At 44.4% G+C, this 27,084-nt stretch overlaps 5 protein-coding genes across 9 annotated transcripts in view; all 5 read left to right on the top strand.

Annotated features, from left to right (window-relative positions):
* Window positions 1-2,569: 2,569 nt before the first annotated feature.
* Window positions 2,570-27,084, top strand: part of LOC108154639 (ectopic P granules protein 5 homolog) — a 28,065-nt gene continuing 3,550 nt past the window's right edge. The window contains exons 1-2 of one of the 2 annotated variants that reach the window (XM_033389911.1): window positions 2,570-2,862; window positions 2,925-3,440. In XM_033389911.1, the coding sequence (XP_033245802.1) occupies window positions 2,833-2,862; window positions 2,925-3,440 (546 nt within the window). In that variant the 5' untranslated portion in view covers window positions 2,570-2,832. Of the gene's footprint in view, window positions 2,863-2,924; window positions 3,441-14,049; window positions 14,344-14,405; window positions 14,922-27,084 lie in introns of those variants that run through there. The other variant, XM_033389912.1, reaches the window with a different exon arrangement.
* On the top strand, window positions 3,587-6,399 carry LOC117187374 (proteoglycan 4-like). 2 transcript variants are annotated; one of them, XM_033389905.1, is made up of 5 exons: window positions 3,587-3,680; window positions 3,741-4,230; window positions 4,345-4,677; window positions 4,734-5,700; window positions 5,764-6,399. In XM_033389905.1, the coding sequence occupies exons 2-5, from the start codon at window positions 4,201-4,203 to the stop codon at window positions 5,823-5,825; spliced, it is 1,392 nt and encodes a 463-aa protein (XP_033245796.1). In that variant the 5' UTR covers window positions 3,587-3,680; window positions 3,741-4,200; the 3' UTR covers window positions 5,826-6,399. The 2 variants fall into 2 exon arrangements, with proteins under 2 accessions (XP_033245796.1, XP_033245795.1); XM_033389904.1 differs by having other exon boundaries at window positions 4,342-4,677.
* On the top strand, window positions 15,068-17,674 carry LOC117187375 (cell surface glycoprotein 1-like). 2 transcript variants are annotated; one of them, XM_033389907.1, is made up of 5 exons: window positions 15,068-15,161; window positions 15,222-15,709; window positions 15,814-16,146; window positions 16,203-17,169; window positions 17,233-17,674. In XM_033389907.1, the coding sequence occupies exons 2-5, from the start codon at window positions 15,680-15,682 to the stop codon at window positions 17,292-17,294; spliced, it is 1,392 nt and encodes a 463-aa protein (XP_033245798.1). In that variant the 5' UTR covers window positions 15,068-15,161; window positions 15,222-15,679; the 3' UTR covers window positions 17,295-17,674. The 2 variants fall into 2 exon arrangements, with proteins under 2 accessions (XP_033245798.1, XP_033245797.1); XM_033389906.1 differs by having other exon boundaries at window positions 15,811-16,146.
* LOC117187378 (ectopic P granules protein 5 homolog) lies at window positions 21,420-22,816 on the top strand. The gene is made up of 3 exons (XM_033389913.1): window positions 21,420-21,667; window positions 21,730-22,487; window positions 22,548-22,816. Exons 1-3 carry the CDS (start codon window positions 21,638-21,640, stop codon window positions 22,675-22,677), a joined length of 918 nt encoding a protein of 305 aa, XP_033245804.1. The 5' UTR covers window positions 21,420-21,637; the 3' UTR covers window positions 22,678-22,816.
* Window positions 22,876-25,007, top strand: LOC117187376 (cell surface glycoprotein 1-like). Of its 2 annotated transcripts, none has more exons than XM_033389909.1 (4): window positions 22,876-23,037; window positions 23,152-23,484; window positions 23,541-24,507; window positions 24,571-25,007. In XM_033389909.1, exons 1-4 carry the CDS (start codon window positions 23,008-23,010, stop codon window positions 24,630-24,632), a joined length of 1,392 nt encoding a protein of 463 aa, XP_033245800.1. In that variant the 5' UTR covers window positions 22,876-23,007; the 3' UTR covers window positions 24,633-25,007. The 2 variants fall into 2 exon arrangements, with proteins under 2 accessions (XP_033245800.1, XP_033245799.1); XM_033389908.1 differs by having other exon boundaries at window positions 23,149-23,484.

Genomic DNA, 27,084 nt, shown 5'->3' with positions numbered 1-27,084 from the left:
CAAAGTATGGGGCTATAGCTACTGAGGCCTTAAGCTCACTAGAGTAATATTATATATTGTACTATGTGTGTACAGGGTTGGTTATATTAGAGGTTATATGTTGTGAAGGATTTTTGAGTGATCTTGCATATTGATCGGTGTTGTTGAATATTGAGGATCTTTGTAGGGAAAGTGCCGGGCAAGCGTATATAATGTGTCTTAAGTCTATGGTTGAGTTGTGGCACAGTGGGAATGCCTTGGATGATGTTTTATCCATGTAGTGGGCACTAATGAACCTTGTGTGACCTAGTCTCAACCTATTCATGAGGACTTGGTGTCTTCTGTTTAGGTTGTTTAGGTTTTTGGGGTGAGGATGAGTGGAAGGCAGATTGGTCATTTGTTTGTACCAGGGGGAGGTTTTAGTAAGGAAGTTTGCTTGGATTGGAGGATTTACTTAAGGAATTGGGAGATGTCGTTTAAGTAATGACACGAGATATGAATATATGAGGGGTTTTTTGGAGGTATTTTCGGCTGAGGTGTCGCCCATTTCGTTACCTTTTATGCCTATATGGCTGGGAATCCAGGTTATTGTTATTTTCATACCCGATACTCAAAATGAGTATTGGGGTATATTAGATTTGTGGTAAAAGTGGATGTGTGTAACGTCCAGAAGGAATCGTTTCCGACCCCATATATATTCTTGATCAGCATCAATAGCCGAGTCGATTGAGCCCTGTCTGTCTGTCCGTCTGTCCGTCCGTCCGTCCGTCCGTCCCCTTCAGCGCCTAGTGCTCAAAGACTATAAGATCTAGAGCAACGATGTTTTGGATCCAGACCTCTGTGATATGTCACTGCTACAAAAATATTTCAAAACTTCGCCCCGCCCACTTCCGCCTCCACAAAGGACGAAAATCTGTGGCATCCACATTTTTAAAGATACGATAAAACCAAAAACGCAGAATCGTAGAGGATGACTATATGTTCTAGAGTGTAAAATCTGAACCAGATCGTATAATTATTATAGCCAGAATCAAGAAAACAATTTCATTCTTTCTCGCTCTGTCTCTCTCTCTAACACACAGGTTTCATGGTCGGCTTTGCCAATTGCAAAATATGAGTTCAAGGATCTCAGAACCTATAAGAGCCAGAGCAACCAAATTTGGTATCCACACTCCTGTGATATCGGAGCTTGACCGTTTCGTGTCCAAATTTCGCCACACCCCCTTCCGCACCCGCAAAGGACGAAAATCTGGGGCATCCACAAATCTCAGAGACTATTAAGGCTAGAGTAACCAAATTTGGTATCCGCACTTCTGTTAGATCTCACTATAAAACGTATATCTCAGAATTTCGCCCCACCCCCTTCCGCCCCCACAAAGGACGAAAATCTGTTGCATCCACAATATTGCACATTCGAGAAAACTAAAAACGCAGAATCATAGATAATGACCATATCTATCAGATTGCTGAATCTGGATCAGATCAAGAGCAAGAAATTAATTTTCAGTGGCTACGCAGCGCCCGACGTCACGCTCAGACTGATTTTCTGTCTCTCTCGCACGCACTCTGTGTCGTGTGGTTCAATATTAGCGGCGTCTGCCGCAGGAGAGCCATACTGACTTAGTATCGGGTATAACTGTAGAGTTGCGGTGTCCGCAGCAACTCACAACGTTCCACCTCGTTGGAAATAGTTTGGTGACGGGAAAAGTTTGGGGGTGTCATTAGCGTGGATGGTTTTTTTACACATTTTGCCAGTTAGAAAATCACTTATTTTTCCAAGGTGTGTAAGTTGGCTTCAGATAGTAGGTTGTTAGTGGGTGTGGTATGAAATGCACCCAGGGCCCCTCTTATTCCTGCATTAATCATAGGCGATTTGTCTGGTTTTTGGGTGCATAACCATATATGGGGAGGCCGAAGTGAACTTTGGATATGATTAAAAATTTGGTGATTTGCATTAGTGATGTGGTGCGGCAGTTGTATTTTAAGGATGAGAGGTGTTTAATGCCCAGTGGCTTGGCAAGGTCGTCAGAGTGAATGCACCAGCTGTTTATTTGACTGAGGATTGTTTGGAAGTCGATTGTGATGATTTTTCCGTTGCTGTGTTGTATGATAAGGAGTAAGTCATCGGCGTATGCACTGAATTTGATTTGTTTGTGAATGGATGGTACGCTATAAGAAAAAGGATAACTGAGATGGGGGAGCCTTGGGGTATGCCTCTGGTAAGTGGGAAGATGTTCTCGAGAGTCGTGCCACTTTTCACGAGGATTTTCCTGTTTGACATAAAGTTTTTGATGATCACACTCCTACCATGAAAAAATAAGTCGTAGTTTTAAATGGCCTATAAAAAAGGGTATGGAAAACAGGCAAAAACAGCCAGGGAAAATTGCAAGGTTCGTATAAACCTCACCTCGCGGGTGACGAGAAAAACTGCTTTTTGACTTCAAGGTATGTTAAGCAAAAGGTGTGGATTTTACCTTGCACTCGATACGTTTTCAGGCCCGTTTTGCCGTTTTCATACCCTCTTTTCCAACCTATTATCACTAACCATACAGTATACGGCTCTATTATGTAGCACATGTGTATTTACCGTGTCGTTGCCATGTAGTAATTTGAGCAAATGTAAAAAAAGAAAATACAACAAAAATAAACAAGAAAACTAGACAGCGAGCGATACGCAGAACTTTTGCAAGAAGAAATATTAGCGTCAATTAAATAAGGAAAAGGGTGCATTTGATAGCCACAACGAAGGCCCTAAGATAATCCCGAAGTGAAAACACTCAGAGCAGTGTATTTTTGTTTTGGCCCCACGGCCCCCCAAAAAGGTGGAGCAGGAGTTCGCAAAAACGGACAATAATGGCCACGCTAGTAAAGCCTAAAAAAGTGGTGAGCACAAGGATGCACTGGAGCAGAAAGAGTCGCATGACATGAGAGATTGTTGATTCCAGAAAACGAAAAAGCCTCAACGCGAGAACCAGCAACAAAGGCTGCAAGAGGAAGACGAATGTGACGACGAGTTATCAACAAGTAGCGTAGCTGCACCAGAACAAAGGCCGGCAGAAAATGCTTCTCTCTTGGAAGAGTTTGAGCGCGTCGCGGCGTTGGCCAGCAGCAGCGGCAGCGGGGCCGAGACCATCATTAGTCACGACTGCTGCATTTCCAGCGATATATTGGAGTTGCCGACAGAGCCAGAACCCGAACCCGAACTCGAACCGGAAGCGCAGCTGGAACCGAGTGCACCCAGTGCCCCGCCCTCTAGCAGCGCCAAAATCGTGCAGTACCCGAATCTGCAGCCTATGAAACTGTCCAATGCCCAGATCGAAGAGCATTCATCAAAGATTGTGTTTCGCCAGGCCGATTGCCAGCCATCGGGATTTGCCCTAGTGCGCAGTAATCTCAAGCCACTGGACGCCGAGCAGTTGCGGCAAATCTACGACTGCCCGGATATGGAGCTGGCCAAGCAGTTTGAATTGGAATTTCTCATGAACTCGCTGCTGGAGACCAGTGAAACTGATCCCCTCTATGCGGCCCTGCTGGAGTACTTTAACCTGCAGAGCAAACTAACCTCGAATCTACACGATGCGAAAGCTGCGAAAATCCTGTGTTGAAGCGCAGGAGCAGATTTGGGCGCGAGAGTCGGTAAATCGCACGTTTCGCGCTACTTGCGGTGATGGCAACGCTGTGCAGGAGACCATTACCTACGAGTGAGTGTTCTCTACCAAGAGGTCTTCGCATTTCTAATGTTAATCCTTGGGCCCCCACAGAATCATAAAAGTTGACCAAATCAAGTTGGAGCTGACGAAGACTGTCTTTACGGCCCTCTACGACTTGGTTTCGCACACCTACACGAACAATCTGATCACAGCGAAGATAACCAAAGTGAAGATCGGATGATCAGATGATCAATTCTCTGCTCTCGTATTTTAGTGTACAGGGTGCTGCATCTTTTATGTCGATATGTAAACACTGAATAACATTGACGCTTGTGAACCGATTGTCTAGAGTAGGCTATTGCTGGAAAAGTCATTTTTAACCATAAATCACTTTACACCAAAATAACGCGCTGAAAAAGTGACGCTTTACATTAAAAATAGTAGGTCAGTTGTTTTAACTCAACGTACATATCGTCGAAAATATCGCTGCAAAAAGGCACCGACTGAGCGTCTTTAAATATCCAATTTTGTTAAGCGTCTTTTAATATCCAATTTTGTTAAGCACGGGACAATGGGAAATCCTCCTAAACTGATGAAAGCGGTAAGAGTGAATGTTGCCCAGGATCAAACTACGTCTTATCGTAGCGATTATCTTATCGGATATTTGACTAAGATGTATATAGTACTTATCGAGTCCATTTGCATTAATTAGCAGAAACGCACACCGAAACGACGCTCGTTCATAGAACGGGCACAGCGGGAAAGCGAAGAGCTGGTACGAACGATGGGCGGCAGCTTGGAGCTAGAGGGTGGACGTCGCACGCGATCCAGTACTCGCGGCACACCGACACGGGCCGCTGAGACTGTTACACCGCCGCCCAACAAGAAGGCACGCGCGTCGCTGACGACAGCCACAAAGATCGGTGGCGGCGGCGGCGCCGGGAAAGGTCGCGGTGCGCGCAAACTAGACGTGGGCAGCGATGAGCTCGACCGGGAGCCGGAGAAAACCAACGATGAAGAGAAGGTGGTTCTGCCGGTCAAGGCAAAGGTGAGTGAAGCATTTTCTAAACATTAAACACAATCTAACGAAACAAATCATTTCAGGCTACTCCCAAGAAAGATAAGAAGGAGGTGAAGAGAGAAGAGAAGCCAGTCAAAGGTACTCCTAAGAAGGCAGTTCCAGCCACCACCACAGAGCCCCAAAAGGAGGAGGAGCCTGCTGACGCAAAAGAAACAGATGCCAAGACAATCGAAAATGAGGATCAGACAGATGGTGCTGCTGCCAAGCTGACAGCTGTGCCCGAGGAGCAACAGAACCACGCTGCGGAGGACAAAGCAAGCAAAGATGAGCCCGAGGTGAAGGAGAAAACGCCAGAAGAAGTGCCAAAGGCTGAAGACCCACCGAAAAGTAACGATGACCCTGAAAATGGTGCTAGTACAGACACTCCTGCCCCAGCTGCTGCCGCGGATCCAGCTCCCGCAGCCATGGAAGTGGATGAAGAGAAGCCATCAGCAGCATCGGCAGACAATAAAACTAAAGCCGAAAGCGCACCCGAAACTACTTCAGAGCCGCCTGCAACTACCGCAGCTGATAAGGCAGCGGAGGAGCCAAAAAAGCTTTCGGAACCCGCCCGGGAGCCCTCACCGGAGCCCATGGAGGTGGATTCGAGTTCCAAGAGTAGTACAGAAACTGTTCGATTCACACCAGCCGAAAAGGTCGTAGCAAGCTCAGAAGAAACAAAAGCCAGCAATAGTGTTGTCGATGAAGTCGCCACTGAGGTTAAAGAGGATGTGCCAGCCGAGCCCAAGGAGGAAAAGAAGGCAGAATGTTCAGACGAGCTCAAAAGCACGGAAGAGCCGAAACCAGCTGAGAGCGCCGAAGAACCCAAGAAAGCCGAACAGACAACGGGGGAGAAAGCCACTACAGCTGCGTCGGTTCCTGCTCCTGTCCCTGCCACCAACGATGTTAGCAAGACGGAACCGGCTGCGGCCGTTGATACCACCGTCGTGTCAGAGACGCCAATTAAGCAGGCACAGGCCATCAGTGCAGTCAACAAATCCGAGCTTAATGGTGAGCAAATTGAACACGCTCAAAGAACCTAGAAACTTATAGGATTTGTTGATATTTTTGCAGGTGAAACAAAAATCGTTAACAATTCCGTCGACGTCGATGCAGCGCCGAAGGTGTGCAATTAGGGCGATCGGATGATGGAAATCCAATTACTAATCAGTGCGTTGCAGCATCTTCCATCTTCAGCTGGGCCGTCGACTCAGGCAAAGATGTCGCCAACTACAAGCAATCATTTAAGAGTTAACAACACACCCACAGATACACAGATTCCATTCTCTCCACACAACTGAAAACTTAATTCGTTCTGCACCCGACAAAATTAAAATGATATCAATAGGTTCGTGTCTTCCAGTTTTTGGTTGATTAATGATAAGGAGCGCCATAAGATGCAATCGATGCTGGATTTTCAATGTTGCACTGTGTGCGCCACAGATAGACAGACCACCTAAACCACCGCTCTGCCCCGACACTCTCTTCCCTTTCCCCGCACCTGCACACACGAAAATACACAGACAGATTGTGAAATGCATCTTAAATATAATATGTATGTGTATAATTAATTCAATTGGAATCAAACAAAAGATGAATACATTGACACGAAAATGTATGTAAACTATAGATGGACGTTTTTAAATTGTAAGATTTAATACCTGTAATAATAATGCAAGACTAATTATAAAAAAAGCAATTTGGACACCACTCAAACAAAAATCAACTTAAATGGAAATTTTTTTTTTTTTTTTTTTTTTTTTTTTTTTTTTTTTTTTTTTATTAAGCGTTGAATCCGTACATTGCATATAACGTATCTTAACATCACTGGTAAATAATATTGGGGTAGCCAAACCTAATGCTAAATGCGAGAGGACTTACAAAAAATATAATATTATAATATTGGGAGGGAAACTTAGAGTTGGCCAATAGTTTTGGCAAAACCCAATCTCTTCAACCGCCTCAAAGGCCTGGCAGGTAGTAATCGTCTGGCGAGCATACTATGGTGTCTAATTAGCCTGTCACTGTATCTGCTGGTGTGCCTTCCAATCTGCTCCTCTACTGTATGCAGATTCAAATCCCGATGTAGGGTGGAGCCGCGCACGTACCAAGGGCAGTTCGTTATTTGCCTCATGGCGCGATTCTGCAAGACCTGTATCCGTTTATAGTTCGATTTGGCAGCTATACCCCAAATCTGCACACCGTAGAGCCAGATCGGGGCTACACAGTGTACATAAACTGCTCTTTTGGCTCTCAGTGACATGGTGCTTCTTCTGTTAATCAGCCACCGCAATTGCTGCATTCTTTGCCCACATTTACGAGCCGTAGCTTTCAAGTGTGGACCAAAAGTAAGACGCTTATCAAGGGTGATACCGAGATACTTTGCTTGCTCTGGTTGGTCCAAAGTTACGCCTTCAAACTTTATGGGTGGGGTGTGGTCTATGAGCGCTTTCAGGGTGAAGCATGGATTGGTGGTCTTCAGTGGGTTGACTTTTAAATTCCATCTTTTGCACCAAGCTGCCAAAGAGTAGAGGTACTCTTGGAGACCATCTGCTGCCTCAAGGCGGCACTTGGAGCTGTAGAGCAGTGCTATATCGTCCGCGTAGGTAGCAAGCAGAGCCTTACGGGGGGCCTCCATATGTTGCTCGCTTGGGGAGGGTAGATCTGCAGTATAGATAGAGTAAAGCAGCGGGCCAAGGACGCTGCCCTGTGGAACTCCAGCTCTCATTTGGCAAGGTGTTGAATGTGTGTTCCTGAACCTGACCATAAACTGACGTCCTTCCAAGTATGATCGTAGGACACCGTAGTATGGTGCTGGGAACAGTTTTTTAATTTTGCTCAATAGGCCGATATGCCAAACTCTATCGAAGGCTTGCTGCATATCAATGAAGACTGCATTGCAGTATTCTAGATCATCATAGGCCTGTAGGATGTGTCCTGCCAATCTGTGGACTTGCTCCACTGTGCCGTGTCCCTCCCGAAAGCCAAACTGGTGATCCGGCAAGATACGGCATTCCTTGATTATACTACCAAGACGATTGGCAAGAAGCCTCTCCCATACCTTAGATAAGGAAGACAAAAGACTTATTGGCCGATACGACTCAGGGTCATCCTCCGGTTTTCCAGGCTTATGGATCATCAGGATTGTTGCTATCTTCCACTGCTTAGGGAAAAATTGCATCCTTAACATGGCGTTAAAAATGAGCACTATGTAGAGTATCGCCCGATTAGGCAATGCTTTCAGTGTGGAATTGCACACTCTGTCAATGCCAGGAGCCTTCTTCCTCGGTAGGGACTTGATGACTTCAACAATCTCGTCAGCCCTGGCTGGTTTAATGGGTAAGGCCATTTGTAGAGGTGTTTGCAGACTATCTTTTGTCTCTTTGTACTGCGCCTCCGTGGCGAATTGGTAATGGGTGAACCTGTCCCCTAAATGATGTGCAAACGAATTGGCCTGCTCTTCTTCGTTTCTAGCAAGTTCACCGTTGGGACACCGGATGGGAATCTGTCTGAACGGTTGTCTCTTAAGAGACTTAGTGGTCTTCCAAAGCGAATATCCAGCATCCACGGTGTAATCCATGGAAGCAAGCTTTTGTTCAAAGAAGTTGCTTCGAAGTTCTCTCAGGGTGTTTCGAAGTTGCTTGGCAGCCCGGTTCCATAGAATTCGGTCCCATGGGTCTTGAGATCGGATTGCGCGTCTGCGAAGTCTCCTTTTTTGTGACAAAAGCTCTCTGGCCTCTCTTGTAAGAACTATTCCATAGGCGGCGCTTGTCGGAGGATGCGAGGGCGTTGAGGCAGCAGCAGCCATGTGTATACTCTCTGTGATATTATCTACAGCCATCTCGATATCTTCCTCAGAGTTTAGCGTGACGTTCAGTTGAATCGACCTCTCCAAATGTTGCCTAAATGCGAGCAGATCAGTGTGCTTGGTGACTAGATGAGGGCTTGGATTTTCTATAATGCCATCTGTTTTAATGCTGATGACTAAGGCCAGATGGTCGGAGTCCAGATCCCAGCTCTGACTTATTGTTGCTCGAGAATCCGGAATACCATGATGTACTGCGAAGTCTATGCAGGACGGCGTGTGATTGAGTACATATGGGTACCTGGTTGGTGATCCAGTTGCAAGGATCTTAGCGCCAGTAGCAGAGATGGCTTCCGCTAGCTCTCGCCCCCTAGGGGAATTGTAAGTGTCTCCCCACAGCCAGTGTCGGGCATTCCAGTCACCACCAACCAAATACCTTTGCCCGCAAGCACGGAGTGCATCGATGTAATGTCTTTCCTCAATCCTGACTCTGGGAGGGCAGTAAATGGCGCTGAACTCCACATCGCCCAGTCCTGTGGCTACTTTTACTGCTGACATTTGCATGCTGCGTGTCTCAATGACCCTTTGTGGAAAATGACGAAGCGAAGTCTTAACTAAAACCGCAACTCCACCAACGCTATTATTATTCCGCGATGGCTTGAAGGCTGGATAGAAGGCATATCCATGTATTTTTACAGCTGCCCCTCTTTTAATTCTGATCTCCGTCAAAAGAAGAATGTCAACGCTATTCTTGTGCGCGAAGAGCTCAACTTCTTTTGCTTTCCCTGAAATGCCGTTAGCATTCCAGATGAGAACCTTTAGTGGGTTCATTGAGATGCTGAAACGTTGTTCTGGAGCTGAAGATTAGATCCAGCCCATTGCTTAATCGTGTTGGCCAATTCAAAAACCATTTTTTCAAGTTTTTCAAGGCGTTGATTGGCTTGACTATTATGCTGCTGCTGTTCTTGCTGCTGTTGCTGTAGCCACATAAGAAACTGCTGCTGCTGCTGCTGTTGGAGCTGTTGTTGCCATTGTTGAAATTTTGTCTGCTGTTGTTGTAGCAGTGCATGAACTTCATATGAATTCTGTTGCTGGTTATTCAATCCTTGTGGCTGATGCGCTTGTAGACTATGAAAACGACGCTGAGCAGGTGTAGCAGGTATTGCATTTGAATTACCATTTGCTACGGCAGCATAGGAGGCTCCTGTATTACTTCTAGTGCCTACCAAAGGTTGGTGCTGATCAATATTTCGCTGGTGCTGCTGTATTGTTGGTCTATTAGCCCCCTTTTTGTGACTAGACTGCAAGGTAGGAAACTGTTGCTGGTCTCCAGGAAGTGTGGTAGAGTAAGCATATGCCACTTGATTATTTAAGGGACATGACCCGTCCTGTTCGTATTAATTGCCTTCTTTGCGGAGCCCATTGATCGCCGTAGAAACTCCTGATACCATTGGCATCCTTTGTAACTGGCCATATGGCTTCCAGAGCAGTGAATGCAGGTTGGCTGTGCATCTAGGGGCGTGTGCATTGTGAGGTTTGATGATTTTCACCGCATCTGGCACAGTTGTGATGTCGGCGGCAGTATTTGGCTGTGTGGCCGAAATCCTGGCATCGACGACATTGAGCAATCTCTGTGGATTTTCGCATCCTTTCAATCCGTATTTTTTGGCGGCAAAGGGTCTTGACTTGGTAAATTTCGTTAATTTTTGCACAAGGCTTAATATTAATGAAAAAAATATTAAGTTTTTCGTCCTTGTTAGTCCTTGAGCTTGGATTATGGATGTGAAGGACCTCGAAACCCAACATTTTAAAATCGGCGGTAATATCATTGTTTAGGGTGCTATGATGTAGGTCTCTTACAACAATTCTATGAGGCTTTTCAGTCTGCAATTGGTATGTGTGGAATTCTATTCCAATGGCATCGAAACAATCCACAATTGCTCTATAGGTATCACTGTCTTTGGGGAGGATTCTGACCGTTTCCCCCTGGTTAGCTTTGACGACAACGTTATTCAAATTTGCAACGTCCTTTATGACATCAAATAAGTCATTTAAGTTGCTAATATTGACAACTATTTGCGGTGGTTTTGGAGGGCCTTTAAGCTGATTACCAGAGCTCGTTGATTCTCCTTGAAGACACTGGTCTGTATTAACTGCTTCATAAAGGTGTTCATCCAGTTGGTCATTTCCAGCGTCTGCATCTACATTCATCCGAACTTCCTCATTATTACTATCACTTGGGATGTTCGTGTCAAGAATGGAAAATCTGTTGTTGGTGTTTGCCTGTTGGCTTGTAGTGGGGGGCAAGCCCAGGTCCCGGCCGCCGCTCCCTCGTTTAGATTTAGATGACAAAGTCTGATCGTTTTTTCTTTTGCCCGTTCTCCGTTTTTGAGCATCCAGAAGTCGTTCGGCAGCAGTGCGAAGTGTTTTTGCCTCAGTGTCGTCGGGGCATGTGGATATGGAGTTTTCTTGGCTATCAAAGCTTAGTGCAGGGCAGATACTGCTTATTGTAGCAGTTGCCATGGTGTAGGTGGTGTTGTTGGTGGCACTAGTGAATGTTACTGTTGTTGTGGTTTCTGTGCATGTATAGCGTTCAGCCTCTGAACGATACTCAGAACGAATCTCAGAAGGTAATTTGCCTGATATTAGAAGCATTCTCTCATGATCAGTCCGCTTATTTCTAAGCCGAGAGTCAGATGAACTATTCGCATTCATTATACCGTAGCTGATAAGCGAAGTTTTTATTGCCCCTCTTGTGCGGCTGTGCGCAGACTGAGGGGAATGTCTTGCCCGAAGGGCAGTGAATACAGTTGTAAAAACGTTCACAAATGTGTTTTTTGTTTTTGTCCAATTGCCGACACCGCACAAAGCAGCACCCGAATTTACGATGTATGCTATTTTTAGCACACAAGAGAATGCTCCGCTAAAGCAGAATAAAGAAAACAACTTTGCACAAGCGCGACACAACCGATCTCTATGAAAGTTGATTCGAGACTCACTTAAATGGAAATGAAATGATTTTAACTTACCTTAAAGCAATACAAACAGCTCTGCGGCTATTAAGATTATGACTCTATAAATATGTATACCTATTAATTTTTTTTGTTGGGTATCTTCCCAACCCCCTACCTACCCCTACCCATGATATGCTTGTTTTATTTGAAGCATTTAGTTTTTCTATACATGTTTAACCATTGTAACCTGAACAGAAACATAATTGATTTCTAAACCGAATAATGTGCATGGTGGGATGTCCGCTGGGAACAGTTGTGGTATCCTTACGATCACTCTTAAATGAATTCGTAATTAAATATATTAGACTAAGCTTTTTAAATGAAACAAAACAAAAAACACGAGATGGAAATTCTTATAATTACACATACTTTACTACTTTCAAGTGCAACAAAAGCGAGCGTAAATTAGTTTCGAAGCCGTTTTTGTATGCAGCTTTTCCTCTGTATAAGGAATTCATTTGAATATTCTTTTGTAAATAAATTTATTTTAAATACAAGAGAGAAGAAATGTGTTTCATCCAAGAGAATGGCACTCTGCGCTCTATTTGAAGAGCGAGTAGTCCTGATTGCTTTCGTAGGCAATACGAATGCGGCGCATGCGGAGAGGGAGAGGCGTCTAATGTAAATCGGTATGTAATGGTACATTTCATTAATTTCATCAGTCTATATATCTATATATATATATATGTATATATATAGCCGATATGTAGGTCTTGAAGAATGTTAACGCAGCTTAGGCGAATGATATCGTGGTGTTTTTTTTTTTAATTATAGATGAAGGATAGGATGGACCTACAAGAGTAATTATTATTAGTATTATTTTCCGCTGTTATTTGTTATCCTGTTTAAGTAATGGTGGTTTAAGTGAGCTGAGTTGTTTTTTTCATCGGTATGTTTATTTCGGTATTATTATTATTTTAATATATAGCTAATAAATAGTTAAAACTAGCTATTAACAAAGTATGGGGCTATAGCTACTGAGGCCTTAAGCTCACTAGAGTAATATTATATATTGTACTATGTGTGTACAGGGTTGGTTATATTAGAGGTTATATGTTGTGAAGGATTTTTGAGTGATCTTGCATAAGGTCGGTGTTGTTGAATATTGAGGATCTTTGTAGGGAAAGTGCCGGGCAAGCGTATATAATGTCTCTTAAGTCTATGGTTGAGTTGTGGCACAGTGGGAATGCCTTGGATGATGTTTTATCCATGTAGTGGGCACTAATGAACCTTGTGTGACCTAGTCTCAACCTATTCATGAGGACTTGGTGTCTTCTGTTTAGGTTGTTTAGGTTTTTGGGGTGAGGATGAGTGGAAGGCAGATTGGTCATTTGTTTGTACCAGGGGGAGGTTTTAGTAAGGAAGTCGGTTTGCTTGGATTGGAGGATTTACTTAAGGAATTGGGAGATGTCGTTTATGTTATGACACGAGATATGAATATATGAGGGGTTTTTTGGAGGTATTTGTTATTTTTGGAAATAGTTTGGTGACGGGAAAAGTTTGGGGGTGTCATTAGCGTGGATGGTTTTTTTACACATTTTGCCAGTTAGAAAATCACTTATTTTTCCAAGGTGTGTAAGTTGGCTTCAGATAGTAGGTTGTTAGTGGGTGTGGTACGAAATGCACCCAGGGCCCCTCTTATTCCTGCATTAATCATAGGCGATTTGTCTGGTTTTTGGGTGCATAACCATATATGGGGAGGTCGAAGTGAACTTTGGATATGATTAAAAATTTGGTGATTTGCATTAGTGATGTGGTGCGGCAGTTGTATTTTAAGGATGAGAGGTGTTTAATGCCCAGTGGCTTGGCAAGGTCTATTTTGGATTTATTAATTTGAGTACTCCAGTTGTATCTGGAATAGTACCTAGTATCTAGTACACTGAGTGGGCTGTTTTGTTGGATGGTTGTGTTGCCAGTAAGAAATTTTGGTTTACAGTTATGTTTGCGACATAGTACATATGTGTAGGAGTTGGAGTCGTCAGAGTGAATGCACCAGCTGTTTATTTGACTGAGGATTGTTTGGAAGTCGATTGTGATGATTTTTCCGTTGCTGTGTTGTATGATAAGGAGTAAGTCATCGGCGTATGCACTGAATTTGATTTGTTTGTGAATGGATGGTACGCTATAAGAAAAAGGATAACTGAGATGAGGGAGCCTTGGGGTATGCCTCTGGTAAGTGGGAAGATGTTCGAGAGATTCGTGCCACTTTTCACGAGGATTTTCCTGTTTGACATAAAGTTTTTGATGATCACACTCCTACCATGAAAAAATAAGTCGTAGTTTTAAATGGCCTATAAAAAAGGGTATGGAAAACAGGCAAAAACAGCCAGGGAAAATTGCAAGGTTCGTATAAACCTCACCTCGCGGGTGACGAGAAAAACTGCTTTTTGACTTCAAGGTATGTTAAGCAAAAGGTGTGGATTTTACCTTGCACTCGATACGTTTTCAGGCCCGTTTTGCCGTTTTCATACCGTCTTTTCCAACCTATTATCACTAACCATACAGTATACGGCTCTATTATGTAGCACATGTGTATTTACCGTGTCGTTGCCATGTAGTAATTTGAGCAAATGTAAAAAAAGAAAATACAACAAAAATAAACAAGAAAACTAGACAGCGAGCGATACGCAGAACTTTTGCAAGAAGAAATATTAGCGTCAATTAAATAAGGAAAAGGGTGCATTTGATAGCCACAACGAAGGCCCTAAGATAATCCCGAAGTGAAAACACTCAGAGCAGTGTATTTTTGTTTTGGCCCCACGGCCCCCAAAAAGGTGGAGCAGGAGTTCGCAAAAACGGACAATAATGGCCACGCTAGTAAAGCCTAAAAAAGTGGTAAGCACAAGGATGCACTGGAGCAGAAAGAGTCGCATGACATGAGAGATTGTTGATTCCAGAAAACGAAAAAGCCTCAACGCGAGAACCAGCAACAAAGGCTGCAAGAGGAAGACGAATGTGACGACGAGTTATCAACAAGTAGCGTAGCTGCACCAGAACAAAGGCCGGCAGAAAATGCTTCTCTCTTGGAAGAGTTTGAGCGCGTCGCGGCGTTGGCCAGCAGCAGCTGCAGCGGGGCCGAGACCATCATTAGTCACGACTGCTGCATTTCCAGCGATATATTGGAGTTGCCGACAGAGCCAGAACCCGAACCCGAACTCGAACCGGAAGCGCAGCTGGAACCGAGTGCACCCAGTGCCCCGCCCTCTAGCAGCGCCAAAATCGTGCAGTACCCGAATCTGCAGCCTATGAAACTGTCCAATGCCCAGATCGAAGAGCATTCATCAAAGATTGTGTTTCGCCAGGCCGATTGCCAGCCATCGGGATTTGCCCTAGTGCGCAGTAATCTCAAGCCACTGGACGCCGAGCAGTTGCGGCAAATCTACGACTGCCCGGATATGGAGCTGGCCAAGCAGTTTGAATTGGAATTTCTCATGAACTCGCTGCTGGAGACCAGTGAAACTTATCCCCTCTATGCGGCCCTGCTGGAGTACTTTAACCTGCAGAGCAAACTAACCTCGAATCTACACGATGCGAAAGCTGCGAAAATCCTGTGTTGAAGCGCAGGAGCAGATTTGGGCGCGAGAGTCGGTAAATCGCACGTTTCGCGCTACTTGCGGTGATGGCAACGCTGTGCAGGAGACCATTACCTACGAGTGAGTGTTCTCTACCAAGAGGTCTTCGCATTTCTAATGTTAATCCTTGGGCCCCCACAGAATCATAAAAGTTGACCAAATCAAGTTGGAGCTGACGAAGACTGTCTTTACGGCCCTCTACGACTTGGTTTCGCACACCTACACGAACAATCTGATCACAGCGAAGATAACCAAAGTGAAGATCGGATGATCAGATGATCAATTCTCTGCTCTCGTATTTTAGTGTACAGGGTGCTGCATCTTTTATGTCGATATGTAAACACTGAATAACATTGACGCTTGTGAACCGATTGTCTAGAGTAGGCTATTGCTGGAAAAGTCATTTTTAACCATAAATCACTACACCAAAATAACGCGCTGAAAAAGTGACGCCTTACATTAAAAATAGTAGGTCAGTTGTTTTAACTCAACGTACATATCGTCGAAAATATCGCGGCAAAAAGGCACCGACTGAGCGTCTTTAAATATCCAATTTTGTTAAGCGTCTTTTAATATCCAATTTTGTTAAGCACGGGACAATGGGAAATCCTCCTAAACTGATGAAAGCGGTAAGAGTGAATGTTGCCCAGGATCAAACTACGTCGTATCGTAGCGATTATCTTATCGGATATTTGACTAAGTACTTATCGAGTCCATTTGCATTAATTAGCAGAAACGCACACCGAAACGACGCTCGTTCATAGAACGGGCACAGCGGGAAAGCGAAGAGCTGGTACGAACGATGGGCGGCAGCTTGGAGCTAGAGGGTGGACGTCGCACGCGATCCAGTACTCGCGGCACACCGACACGGGCCGCTGAGACTGTTACACCGCCGCCCAACAAGAAGGCACGCGCGTCGCTGACGACTGCCACAAAGATCGGTGGCGGCGGCGGCGCCGGGAAAGGTCGCGGTGCGCGCAAACTAGACGTGGGCAGCGATGAGCTCGACCGGGAGCCGGAGAAAACCAACGATGAAGAGAAGGTGGTTCTGCCGGTCAAGGCAAAGGTGAGTGAAGCATTTTCTAAACATTAAACACAATCTAACGAAACAAATCATTTCAGGCTACTCCCAAGAAAGATAAGAAGGAGGTGAAGAGAGAAGAGAAGCCAGTCAAAGGTACTCCTAAGAAGGCAGTTCCAGCCACCACCACAGAGCCCCAAAAGGAGGAGGAGCCTGCTGACGCAAAAGAAACAGATGCCAAGACAATCGAAAATGAGGATCAGACAGATGGTGCTGCTGCCAAGCTGACAGCTGTGCCCGAGGAGCAACAGAACCACGCTGCGGAGGACAAAGCAAGCAAAGATGAGCCCGAGGTGAAGGAGAAAACGCCAGAAGAAGTGCCAAAGGCTGAAGACCCACCGAAAAGTAACGATGACCCTGAAAATGGTGCTAGTACAGACACTCCTGCCCCAGCTGCTGCCGCGGATCCAGCTCCCGCAGCCATGGAAGTGGATGAAGAGAAGCCATCAGCAGCATCGGCAGACAATAAAACTAAAGCCGAAAGCGCACCCGAAACTACTTCAGAGCCGCCTGCAACTACCGCAGCTGATAAGGCAGCGGAGGAGCCAAAAAAGCTTTCGGAACCCGCCCGGGAGCCCTCACCGGAGCCCATGGAGGTGGATTCGAGTTCCAAGAGTAGTACAGAAACTGTTCGATTCACACCAGCCGAAAAGGTCGTAGCAAGCTCAGACGAAACAAAAGCCAGCAATAGTGTTGTCGATGAAGTCGCCACTGAGGTTAAAGAGGATGTGCCAGCCGAGCCCAAGGAGGAAAAGAAGGCAGAATGTTCAGACGAGCTCAAAAGCACGGAAGAGCCGAAACCAGCTGAGAGCGCCGAAGAACCCAAGAAAGCCGAACAGACAACGGGGGAGAAAGCCACTCCAGCTGCGTCGGTTCCTGCTCCTGTCCCTGCCACCAACGATGTTAGCAAGACGGAACCGGCTGCGGCCGTTGATACCACCGTCGTGTCAGAGACGCCAATTAAGCAGGCACAGGCCATCAGTGCAGTCAACAAATCCGAGCTTAATGGTGAGCAAATTGAACACGCTCAAAGAACCTAGAAACTTATAGGATTTGTTGATATTTTTGCAGGTGAAACAAAAATCGTTAACAATTCCGTCGACGTCGATGCAGCGCCGAAGGTGTGCAATTAGGGCGATCGGATGATGGAAATCCAATTACTAATCAGTGCGTTGCAGCATCTTCCATCTTCAGCTGGGCCGTCGACTCAGGCAAAGATGTCGCCAACTACAAGCAATCATTTAAGAGTTAACAACACACCCACAGATACACAGATTCCATTCTCTCCACACAACTGAAAACTTAATTCGTTCTGCACCCGACAAAATTAAAATGATATCAATAGGTTCGTGTCTTCCAGTTTTTGGTTGATTAATGATAAGGAGCGCCATAAGATGCAATCGATGCTGGATTTTCAATGTTGCACTGTGTGCGCCACAGATAGACAGACCACCTAAACCACCGCTCTGCCCCGACACTCTCTTCCCTTTCCCCGCACCTGCACACACGAAAATACAACTTAAATGGAAATGAAATGATTTTAACTTACCTTAAAGCAATACAAACAGCTCTGCGGCTATTAAGATTATGGCTCTATAAATATGTATACCTATTAATTTTTTTTGTTGGGTATCTTCCCAACCCCCTACCTACCCCTACCCATGATATGCTTGTTTTATTTGAAGCATTTAGTTTTTCTATACATGTTTAACCATTGTAACCTGAACAGAAACATAATTGATTTCTAAACCGAATAATGTGCATGGTGGGATGTCCGCTGGGAACAGTTGTGGTATCCTTACGATCACTCTTAAATGAATTCGTAATTAAATATATTAGACTAAGCTTTTTAAATGAAACAAAACAAAAAACACGAGATGGAAATTCTTATAATTACACATACTTTACCACTTTCAAGTGCAACAAAAGCGAGCGTAAATTAGTTTCGAAGCCGTTTTTGTATGCAGCTTTTCCTCTGTATAAGGAATTCATTTGAATATTCTTTTGTAAATAAATTTATTTTAAATACAAGAGAGAAGAAATGTGTTTCATCCAAGAGAATGGCACTCTGCGCTCTATTTGAAGAGCGAGTAGTCCTGATTGCTTTCGTAGGCAATACGAATGCGGCGCATGCGGAGAGGGAGAGGCGTCTAATGTAAATCGGTATGTAATTGTACATTTCATTAATTTCATCAGTCTATATATATATATGTATATATATAGCCGATATGTAGGTCTTGAAGAATGTTAACGCAGCTTAGGCGAATGATATCGTGGTGTTTTTTTTTTTAATTATAGATGAAGGATAGGATGGACCTACAAGAGTAATTATTATTAGTATTATTTTCCGCTGTTATTTGTTATCCTGTTTAAGTAATGGTGGTTTAAGTGAGCTGAGTTGTTTTTTTCATCGGTATGTTTATTTCGGTATTATTATTATTTTAATATATAGCTAATAAATAGTTAAAACTAGCTATTAACAAAGTATGGGGCTATAGCTACTGAGGCCTTAAGCTCACTAGAGTAATATTATATATTGTACTATGTGTGTACAGGGTTGGTTATATTAGAGGTTATATGTTGTGAAGGATTTTTGAGTGATCTTGCATAAGGTCGGTGTTGTTGAATATTGAGGATCTTTGTAGGGAAAGTGCCGGGCAAGCGTATATAATGTCTCTTAAGTCTATGGTTGAGTTGTGGCACAGTGGGAATGCCTCGGATGATGTTTTATCCATGTAGTGGGCACTAATGAACCTTGTGTGACCTAGTCTCAACCTATTCATGAGGACTTGGTGTCTTCTGTTTAGGTTGCTTAGGTTTTTGGGGTGAGGATGAGTGGAAGGCAGATTGGTCATTTGTTTGTACCAGGGGGAGGTTTTAGTAAGGAAGTCGGTTTGCTTGGATTGGAGGATTTAGTTAAGGAATTGGGAGATGTCGTTTAAGTTATCACACGAGATATGAATATATGAGGGGTTTTTTGGAGGTATTTTCGGCTGAGGTGTCGCCCATTTCGTTACCTTTTATGCCTATATGGCTGGGTATCCAGGTTATTGTTATTTTTATACCCGATACTCAAAATGAGTATTGGGGTATATTAGATTTGTGGTAAAAGTGGATGTGTGTAACGTCCAGAAGGAATCGTTTCCGACCCCATATATATTCTTGATCAGCATCAATAGCCGAGTCGATTGAGCCCTGTCTGTCTGTCCGTCTGTCCGTCCGTCCGTCCGTCCGTCCCCTTCAGCGCCTAGTGCTCAAAGACTATAAGATCTAGAGCAACGATGTTTTGGATCCAGACTTCTGTGATATGTCACTGCTACAAAAATATTTCAAAACTTCGCCCCGCCCACTTCCGCCTCCACAAAGGACGAAAATCTGTGGCATCCACATTTTTAAAGATACGATAAAACCAAAAACGCAGAATCGTAGAGGATGACTATATGTTCTAGAGTGTAAAATCTGAACCAGATCGTATAATTATTATAGCCAGAATCAAGAAAACAATTTCATTCTTTCTCGCTCTGTCTCTCTCTCTAACACACAGGTTTCATGGTCGGCTTTGCCAATTGCAAAATATGAGTTCAAGGATCTCAGAACCTATAAGAGCCAGAGCAACCAAAGTTGGTATCCACACTCCTGTGATATCGGACCTTGACCGTTTCGTGTCCAAATTTCGCCACACCCCCTTCCGCACCCACAAAGAACGAAAATCTGGGGCATCCACAAATCTCAGAGACTATTAAGGCTAGAGTAACCAAATTTGGTATCCGCACTTCTGTTAGATCTCACTATAAAACGTATATCTCAGAATTTCGCCCCACCCCCTTCCGCCCCCACAAAGGACGAAAATCTGTTGCATCCACAATATTGCACATTCGAGAAAACTAAAAACGCAGAATCATAGATAATGACCATATCTATCAGATTGCTGAATCTGGATCAGATCAAGAGCAAGAAATTAATTTTCAGTGGCTACGCAGCGCCCGACGTCACGCTCAGACTGATTTTCTGTCTCTCTCGCACGCACTCTGTGTCGTGTGGTTCAATATTAGCGGCGTCTGCCGCAGGAGAGCCATACTGACTTAGTATCGGGTATAACTGTAGAGTTGCGGTGTCCGCAGCAACTCACAACGTTCCACCTCGTTGGAAATAGTTTGGTGACGGGAAAAGTTTGGGGGTGTCATTAGCGTGGATGGTTTTTTTACACATTTTGCCAGTTAGAAAATCACTTATTTTTCCAAGGTGTGTAAGTTGGCTTCAGATAGTAGGTTGTTAGTGGGTGTGGTACGAAATGCACCCAGGGCCCCTCTTATTCCTGCATTAATCATAGGCGATTTGTCTGGTTTTTGGGTGCATAACCATATATGGGGAGGCCGAAGTGAACTTTGGATATGATTAAAAATTTGGTGATTTGCATAAGTGATGTGGTGCGGCAGTTGTATTTTAAGGATGAGAGGTGTTTAATGCCCAGTGGCTTGGCAAGGTCTATTTTGGATTTATTAATTTGAGTACTCCAGTTGTATCTGGAATAGTACCTAGTATCTAGTACACTGAGTGGGCTGTTTTGTTGGATGGTTGTGTTGCCAGTAAGAAATTTTGGTTTACAGTTATGTTTGCGACATAGTACATATGTGTAGGAGTTGGAGTCGTCAGAGTGAATGCACCAGCTGTTTATTTGACTGAGGATTGTTTGGAAGTCGATTGTGATGATTTTTCCGTTGCTGTGTTGTATGATAAGGAGTAAGTCATCGGCGTATGCACTGAATTTGATTTGTTTGTGAATGGATGGTACGCTATAAGAAAAAGGATAACTGAGATGGGGGAGCCTTGGGGTATGCCTCTGGGAAGTGGGAAGATGTTCGAGAGATTCGTGCCACTTTTCACGAGGATTTTCCTGTTTGACATAAAGTTTTTGATGATCACACTCCTACCATGAAAAAATAAGTCGTAGTTTTAAATGGCCTATAAAAAAGGGTATGGAAAACAGGCAAAAACAGCCAGGGAAAATTGCAAGGTTCGTATAAACCTCACCTCGCGGGTGACGAGAAAAACTGCTTTTTGACTTCAAGGTATGTTAAGCAAAAGGTGTGGATTTTACCTTGCACTCGATACGTTTTCAGGCCCGTTTTGCCGTTTTCATACCCTCTTTTCCAACCTATTATCACTAACCATACAGTATACGGCTCTATTATGTAGCACATGTGTATTTACCGTGTCGTTGCCATGTAGTAATTTGAGCAAATGTAAAAAAAGAAAATACAACAAAAATAAACAAGAAAACTAGACAGCGAGCGATACGCAGAACTTTTGCAAGAAGAAATATTAGCGTCAATTAAATAAGGAAAAGGGTGCATTTGATAGCCACAACGAAGGCCCTAAGATAATCCCGAAGTGAAAACACTCAGAGCAGTGTATTTTTGTTTTGGCCCCACGGCCCCCAAAAAGGTGGAGCAGGAGTTCGCAAAAACGGACAATAATGGCCACGCTAGTAAAGCCTAAAAAAGTGGTGAGCACAAGGATGCACTGGAGCAGAAAGAGTCGCATGACATGAGAGATTGTTGATTCCAGAAAACGAAAAAGCCTCAACGCGAGAACCAGCAACAAAGGCTGCAAGAGGAAGACGAATGTGACGACGAGTTATCAACAAGTAGCGTAGCTGCACCAGAACAAAGGCCGGCAGAAAATGCTTCTCTCTTGGAAGAGTTTGAGCGCGTCGCGGCGTTGGCCAGCAGCAGCGGCAGCGGGGCCGAGACCATCATTAGTCACGACTGCTGCATTTCCAGCGATATATTGGAGTTGCCGACAGAGCCAGAACCCGAACCCGAACTCGAACCGGAAGCGCAGCTGGAACCGAGTGCACCCAGTGCCCCGCCCTCTAGCAGCGCCAAAATCGTGCAGTACCCGAATCTGCAGCCTATGAAACTGTCCAATGCCCAGATCGAAGAGCATTCATCAAAGATTGTGTTTCGCCAGGCCGATTGCCAGCCATCGGGATTTGCCCTAGTGCGCAGTAATCTCAAGCCACTGGACGCCGAGCAGTTGCGGCAAATCTACGACTGCCCGGATATGGAGCTGGCCAAGCAGTTTGAATTGGAATTTCTCATGAACTCGCTGCTGGAGACCAGTGAAACTGATCCCCTCTATGCGGCCCTGCTGGAGTACTTTAACCTGCAGAGCAAACTAACCTCGAATCTACACGATGTGGAGAAGCTGCGAAAATCCTGTGTTGAAGCGCAGGAGCAGATTTGGGCGCGAGAGTCGGTAAATCGCACGTTTCGCGCTACTTGCGGTGATGGCAACGCTGTGCAGGAGACCATTACCTACGAGTGAGTGTTCTCTACCAAGAGGTCTTCGCATTTCTAATGTTAATCCTTGGGCCCCCACAGAATCATAAAAGTTGACCAAATCAAGTTGGAGCTGACGAAGACTGTCTTTACGGCCCTCTACGACTTGGTTTCGCACACCTACACGAACAATCTGATCACAGCGAAGATAACCAAAGTGAAGATCGGATGATCAGATGATCAATTCTCTGCTCTCGTATTTTAGTGTACAGGGTGCTGCATCTTTTATGTCGATATGTAAACACTGAATAACATTGACGCTTGTGAACCGATTGTCTAGAGTAGGCTATTGCTGGAAAAGTCATTTTTAACCATAAATCACTTTACACCAAAATAACGCGCTGAAAAAGTGACGCCTTACATTAAAAATAGTAGGTCAGTTGTTTTAACTCAACGTACATATCGTCGAAAATATCGCGGCAAAAAGGCACCGACTGAGCGTCTTTAAATATCCAATTTTGTTAAGCGTCTTTTAATATCCAATTTTGTTAAGCACGGGACAATGGGAAATCCTCCTAAACTGATGAAAGCGGTAAGAGTGAATGTTGCCCAGGATCAAACTACGTCGTATCGTAGCGATTATCTTATCGGATATTTGACTAAGATGTATATAGTACTTATCGAGTCCATTTGCATTAATTAGCAGAAACGCACACCGAAACGACGCTCGTTCATAGAACGGGCACAGCGGGAAAGCGAAGAGCTGGTACGAACGATGGGCGGCAGCTTGGAGCTAGAGGGTGGACGTCGCACGCGATCCAGTACTCGCGGCACACCGACACGGGCCGCTGAGACTGTTACACCGCCGCCCAACAAGAAGGCACGCGCGTCGCTGACGACAGCCACAAAGATCGGTGGCGGCGGCGGCGCCGGGAAAGGTCGCGGTGCGCGCAAACTAGACGTGGGCAGCGATGAGCTCGACCGGGAGCCGGAGAAAACCAACGATGAAGAGAAGGTGGTTCTGCCGGTCAAGGCAAAGGTGAGTGAAGCATTTTCTAAACATTAAACACAATCTAACGAAACAAATCATTTCAGGCTACTCCCAAGAAAGATAAGAAGGAGGTGAAGAGAGAAGAGAAGCCAGTCAAAGGTACTCCTAAGAAGGCAGTTCCAGCCACCACCACAGAGCCCCAAAAGGAGGAGGAGCCTGCTGACGCAAAAGAAACAGATGCCAAGACAATCGAAAATGAGGATCAGACAGATGGTGCTGCTGCCAAGCTGACAGCTGTGCCCGAGGAGCAACAGAACCACGCTGCGGAGGACAAAGCAAGCAAAGATGAGCCCGAGGTGAAGGAGAAAACGCCAGAAGAAGTGCCAAAGGCTGAAGACCCACCGAAAAGTAACGATGACCCTGAAAATGGTGCTAGTACAGACACTCCTGCCCCAGCTGCTGCCGCGGATCCAGCTCCAGCAGCCATGGAAGTGGATGAAGAGAAGCCATCAGCAGCATCGGCAGACAATAAAACTAAAGCCGAAAGCGCACCCGAAACTACTTCAGAGCCGCCTGCAACTACCGCAGCTGATAAGGCAGCGGAGGAGCCAAAAAAGCTTTCGGAACCCGCCCGGGAGCCCTCACCGGAGCCCATGGAGGTGGATTCGAGTTCCAAGAGTAGTACAGAAACTGTTCGATTCACACCAGCCGAAAAGGTCGTAGCAAGCTCAGAAGAAACAAAAGCCAGCAATAGTGTTGTCGATGAAGTCGCCACTGAGGTTAAAGAGGATGTGCCAGCCGAGCCCAAGGAGGAAGAGAAGGCAGAATGTTCAGACGAGCTCAAAAGCACGGAAGAGCCGAAACCAGCTGAGAGCGCCGAAGAACCCAAGAAAGCCGAACAGACAACGGGGGAGAAAGCCACTCCAGCTGCGTCGGTTCCTGCTCCTGTCCCTGCCACCAACGATGTTAGCAAGACGGAACCGGCTGCGGCCGTTGATACCACCGTCGTGTCAGAGACGCCCATTAAGCAGGCACAGGCCATCAGTGCAGTCAACAAATCCGAGCTTAATGGTGAGCAAATTGAACACGCTCAAAGAACCTAGAAACTTATAGGATTTGTTGATATTTTTGCAGGTGAAACAAAAATCGTTAACAATTCCGTCGACGTCGATGCAGCGCCGAAGGTGTGCAATTAGGGCGATCGGATGATGGAAATCCAATTACTAATCAGTGCGTTGCAGCATCTTCCATCTTCAGCTGGGCCGTCGACTCAGGCAAAGATGTCGCCAACTACAAGCAATCATTTAAGAGTTAACAACACACCCACAGATACACAGATTCCATTCTCTCCACACAACTGAAAACTTAATTCGTTCTGCACCCGACAAAATTAAAATGATATCAATAGGTTCGTGTCTTCCAGTTTTTGGTTGATTAATGATAAGGAGCGCCATAAGATGCAATCGATGCTGGATTTTCAATGTTGCACTGTGTGCGCCACAGATAGACAGACCACCTAAACCACCGCTCTGCCCCGACACTCTCTTCCCTTTCCCCGCACCTGCACACACGAAAATACACAGATTGTGAAATGCATCTTAAATATAATATGTATGTGTATAATTAATTCATTGGAATCAAACAAAAGATGAATACATTGACACGAAAATGTATGTAAACTATAGATGGACGTTTTTAAATTGTAAGATTTAATACCTGTAATAATAATGCAAGACTAATTATAAAAAAAGCAATTTGGACACCACTCAAACAAAAATCAACTTAAATGGAAATGAAATGATTTTAACTTACCTTAACGCAATACAAACAGCTCTGCGGCTATTAAGATTATGACTCTATAAATATGTATACCTATTAATTTTTTTTGTTGGGTATCTTCCCACCCCCCTACCTACCCCTACCCATGATATGCTTGTTTTATTTCAAGCATTTAGTTTTTCTATACATGTTTAACCATTGTAACCTGAACAGAAACATAATTGATTTCTAAACCGAATAATGTGCATGGTGGGATGTCCGCTGGGAACAGTTGTGGTATCCTTACGATCACTCTTAAATGAATTCGTAATTAAATATATTAGACTAAGCTTTTTAAATGAAACAAAACAAAAAACACGAGATGGAAATTCTTATAATTACACATACTTTACTACTTTCAAGTGCAACAAAAGCGAGCGTAAATTAGTTTCGAAGCCGTTTTTGTATGCAGCTTTTCCTCTGTATAAGGAATTCATTTGAATATTCTTTTGTAAATAAATTTATTTTAAATACAAGAGAGAAGAAATGTGTTTCATCCAAGAGAATGGCACTCTACGCTCTATTTGAAGAGCGAGTAGTCCTGATTGCTTTCGTGGGCAATACGAATGCGGCGCATGCGGAGAGGGAGAGGCGTCTAATGTAAATCGCTATGTAATGGTACATTTCATTAATTTCATCAGTCTATATATATATATATATATGTATATATATAGCCGATATGTAGGTCTTGAAGAATGTTAACGCAGCTTAGGCGAATGATATCGTGGTGTTTTTTTTTTTAATTATAGATGAAGGATAGGATGGACCTACAAGAGTAATTATTATTAGTATTATTTTCCGCTGTTATTTGTTATCCTGTTTAAGTAATGGTGGTTTAAGTGAGCTGAGTTGTTTTTTTCATCGGTATGTTTATTTCGGTATTATTATTATTTTAATATATAGCTAATAAATAGTTAAAACTAGCTATTAACAAAGTATGGGGCTATAGCTACTGAGGCCTTAAGCTCACTAGAGTAATATTATATATTGTACTATGTGTGTACAGGGTTGGTTATATTAGAGGTTATATGTTGTGAAGGATTTTTGAGTGATCTTGCATAAGGTCGGTGTTGTTGAATATTGAGGATCTTTGTAGGGAAAGTGCCGGGCAAGCGTATATAATGTCTCTTAAGTCTATGGGCACTAATGAACCTTTTGTGACCTAGTCTCAACCTATTCATGAGGACTTGGTGTCTTCTGTTTAGGTTGTTTAGGTTTTTGGGGTGAGGATGAGTGGAAGGCAGATTGGTCATTTGTTTGTACCAGGGGGAGGTTTTAGTAAGGAAGTCGGTTTGCTTGGATTGGAGGATTTACTTAAGGAATTGGGAGATGTCGTTTAAGTTATGACACGAGATATGAATATATGAGGGGTTTTTTGGAGGTATTTTCGGCTGAGGTGTCTCCCATTTCGTTACCTTTTATGCCTATATGGCTGGGTATCCAGGTTATTGTTATTTTTATACCCGATACTCAAAATGAGTATTGGGGTATTAAAGTCAATGTGTTTTACGTGAACACCTGCCGTATTGGCTTTATCTCACGGTGCCAAGCACAGGATTAATTTAAGCGTCAATCAGCGCCCCGGTTCATCCGGTACCAGTTGAAGACAATCTGTTTTGGTCATGTCTTCCTCCCTGGTGTGGAGCGAGGCTATCTAAACCTCTGCTGATCTGTGGGTCACAGCACCAGGTTGTATAACGGAACTCCACGTCGAGCCCAAGCTCTACTCGCTTGAGTGTTAAGCACAACCACCACGAAGCTCCCCAAGGGGCCGCAACCAATAGCCAGGACGGAAACGAGTTCCGCGGGCCCTGGCTCCCGTGGTACCAG

Source organism: Drosophila miranda, chromosome 2 (genome assembly GCF_003369915.1).
Source record: "Drosophila miranda strain MSH22 chromosome 2, D.miranda_PacBio2.1, whole genome shotgun sequence".
NCBI lineage: Eukaryota > Metazoa > Arthropoda > Insecta > Diptera > Drosophilidae > Drosophila > Drosophila miranda.
The sequence above is the reverse complement of the archived record's forward strand: the minus strand, read 5'-3'. Positions and strand labels throughout refer to the sequence as shown.